Source organism: Aplysia californica, unplaced genomic scaffold, assembly GCF_000002075.1.
Source record: "Aplysia californica isolate F4 #8 unplaced genomic scaffold, AplCal3.0 scaffold00462, whole genome shotgun sequence".
Lineage (NCBI taxonomy): Eukaryota > Metazoa > Mollusca > Gastropoda > Aplysiida > Aplysiidae > Aplysia > Aplysia californica.
In genome coordinates, this window is record NW_004797732.1 from 385,533 (window position 1) to 388,780 (window position 3,248).

At 40.4% G+C, this 3,248-nt stretch overlaps 1 protein-coding gene across 1 annotated transcript in view; it reads left to right on the forward strand.

Moving 5' to 3' along the window:
* The window catches only part of LOC101861226 (retinal homeobox protein Rx2), a gene marked incomplete at its 5' end in the record, with an annotated part of 12,808 nt that extends 10,828 nt beyond the window's left edge, over nucleotides 1-1,980 (forward strand). Inside the window, 1 exon segment of the mRNA XM_013086395.1 lies at nucleotides 1,358-1,980. Within this exon segment, the coding sequence (XP_012941849.1) occupies nucleotides 1,358-1,828 (471 nt within the window).
* Nucleotides 1,981-3,248: the final 1,268 nt, after the last annotated feature.

The window sequence follows — 3,248 nt, forward strand, 5'->3', positions numbered from 1 at the left end:
GAGGAGGAGGAGGAGGAGGTGGAGGAGGAGGAGGAGGAGGAAGAGTTTGCCTTGACTGGAGGGTCAGGAGCCCGCTTCTTGTCTAAATAACTGTAAAAACACCAACGTTAAAAATAAATTAATCACAAGGGTATTTTTCTTTTCTTTCTGGTTATTTTTTCAACTTTCCCAGTTCCTTGGCTTTTGTTTATTGAAGTGTTCATATAAAAAAATGTCACTTAATACACTTTATGTCGGGGACATTGGCGTGGCTTGCTAGATTTGATTCTTTTAAAAAATTTGTCCTGAGTTCGATGACCTCCAAAACCTAAACATTCCACTTTGACAGTACCGTACTTCTCCAAATCTGTTTGAATTCTAATCTGAAAGTAATATCCTTTTTTTGAAATATAAAACCGTTTTAGAAAGCTTAGGTTCTCCGGAAAGAAATAAACCTGTTAATTAGAAGATGTATCGCATTTTACCCTCAAGAATACCCCTTTCCTTCCCAGAAAAGTTCATCGCTGGCGTTTACACCAACAGAGTTTAGAATTAGTCACGGTCTGAAACAAGGAGAATGAAGAATACAGCTTAAGATAATAATACAGCTGGGTCTCTTCTCACGCACTAAAACGACAAAAAGAGAATTAGAGTTAGTGCAACGAATCGTTAACCGATCTAAGTACGACGGATGACCGCCTTCATTCAGGGGAAATAAACGTTTTTGTTTAGTTTTACTAAGAGGCGTGAATAATTTGCTGGGTATACACCTCCTGTATACAGTCAGTAATTCATTGACAATCCAGCGCAGTTCGCCACTAAGTAAATCCGTACTTTTTTACACAGTCCCTAAAGTGAAACTTGATAAGTCTGATACATCCCAACGATCATTTCAATTAAAATGTCCGCATCTGCGTCTGTGGTGTTGCGGTTCATGGATTAGCTGTTGCATGCAGGACACTCAAGTTCGATTCCCGAGTGGAGAGAAAATTTTTATTGAGTATCTCGGTCTTTCTCCTGGGATGCATCCTACTCAGCTCGGGTTAGCCCTTACAGCCATGGTTAGCCTCCTTATATAATCTAAATTCCGTCGATGGGGGCGTTAAAATACCTACTTTGAAAAAAAATGTATTTCTGCAAGGTAGATTTAACTTGAACTGAAGGGCGGTTCCTCCCTATTTGTTCATCATTTCTTTCTGGTCGTTTTTTACTTAACACTAGATTGTTGTTTTGCATTTCACTCTAAAGTTGCTGTTAATTGCTAATGTTATGTTGTCACAATGAACACCATGACTACCCTCTGGTCGGTGTTATTTTTCATCTCACAATCAAACAAATAAATCAGTAATTTTCATGTTCTATTTTACTACCTTCACAGGTTTGGTTCCAGAACCGCCGAGCTAAATGGAGACGCCAAGAGAAAATAGACTACGGCAAGCTACCAGACGGCCTCGCTATTCCTTCACTCCCCAAGCTTCAGACGCCCGTGTCCTTGACCTCAGCACCTTTACCCCTCGACCCCTGGTTCACGTCCCCCATAGTCAATATCACCACAGGAGGCGAAATGATCCCACAACCACCATCGGCATTGACGTCACTTCCGGCCATGGCGTCCGGGACGTTTCCGGATTATCTGTCCACGGCGATGACTTCAAGATGCAACAATCTATCTTCGCAATTTCACACTCTCTCTGGAATGTTTAACCCCTTGCTGGCTCGGAGAGCAGGAATTCACTGTGTCAACGGAAGGGACAACAGTAAACATTCCAGTATAGCCTCTCTCCGAGTGAGAGCACGAGAGCATTTAGAAACAATTGACAGACAAATCGAAGGAGGTGGTTATGAGTGACTTGGTGTAAATATCTTAGTTTTTAGTAAGTTGTTCTTCTAATCAACATGATTTGTTTGTATCTGTCTCGCATTCAATTGAATCAATGAATCAATTTGAATTAATAAAGATGATATCTGTTACCAAAATTAAACGTTCTCTTTCTCAAAGTACGGACGATTTGTAAAGTGTCTGTATCAATATCGTACAGCAAATGGGCCTTATCTTTTCTCATTGTTGCTTATTTCGTGGGTTTTTTTGGTGGGGGTCTTTGTTGTTTTCTTTTTTTTCGTTCTGTTGTTGTAGTTTGCTGTTGTTGTTGTCGTTGTTGTTATTGCAATCCTGTTTGTTTTATTTCTGTTTTGTTTTTGTTTGCTGTTTGTTGTTCTTCTTCTTTTGTCGTACTTTGCATTGTTAGGGTTGTTTATCTTTTTTTCATACAGAAAAATCTCGAGGGTGCATCTTATTTCGTCAATGTTGGCCTAAAAGCACTTGTTTGCTCTTTTTGCTGATGAGATGCAGTGACGACGTACACCTTTCAGCACAGTTTGACATTATTTTGGATGTTAAAAATCTAGGTGTGTGTGTGTGTCTGTGTGTGTGCGTATGTGTGTGTGTGCGTGTGTGTGTGCGTGCGTGCGTGTGTGTGTGTGTGTGTGTGTGTGTGTGTGTGTGTGTGTGTACTGTTAAGACAACAGTCCACAAAGGCTTCAACTGCACTGAGATTACCTTGTTTGAGTCGGACAGTACAACACTTCCAATACACAGTAAAGAGATAGAGAGTCGCGAACTATAGAACAGAATCTCTCTCTGATAGGACGAGTAAAAACGCTTTAAGTGCAAACCCATTAACTGCTAAATTCACGAGCTTGAATGCCAGCTGGTTTCAGCTTGAAGTGTAGGGGCTTATGCTTTATTTAGTTGCATGCAACGCTCCGGGGTGCAGAAGCTGGGGAAAACCCTTAAAGTATCTCATTTATTCAGAGAGAAAAAAGAGTCAATATAATCAAAGATTGTGTATAACAAGATATTTCACTCCCCTCTTTAAGCTATTTAAAAAAGTGTCCTCAAAATTCGGTGGCACCCTCTTCGAAAAAGTGCGGACTCCTTACCCTACTTGTGTGAAAAACAATAAAAGCGAACATAACAAACTGTGCTATTCCTATTTTTCTTCTGGAGAAACGAAAAAGAGTTTCACAACAAAGACTGCAGCGTCATCTGAACCAATGCGCGGATTCCGCGGACACTTTTTGGCTGAGTGAACAATCTTGTTATGGACAATCTTTGCTATAATTACTGTTGGCACCACCTGTTCAAAATGTTGACGTTGTAGGTAAAGCCGACTGATACCATCGGTCCTTTCCGATATTTTCTCCTGGGCAACATTACGAAATTATATCTTATAGTGAATGGTGTGATGTTGTGGTGGGTTTATATCCGT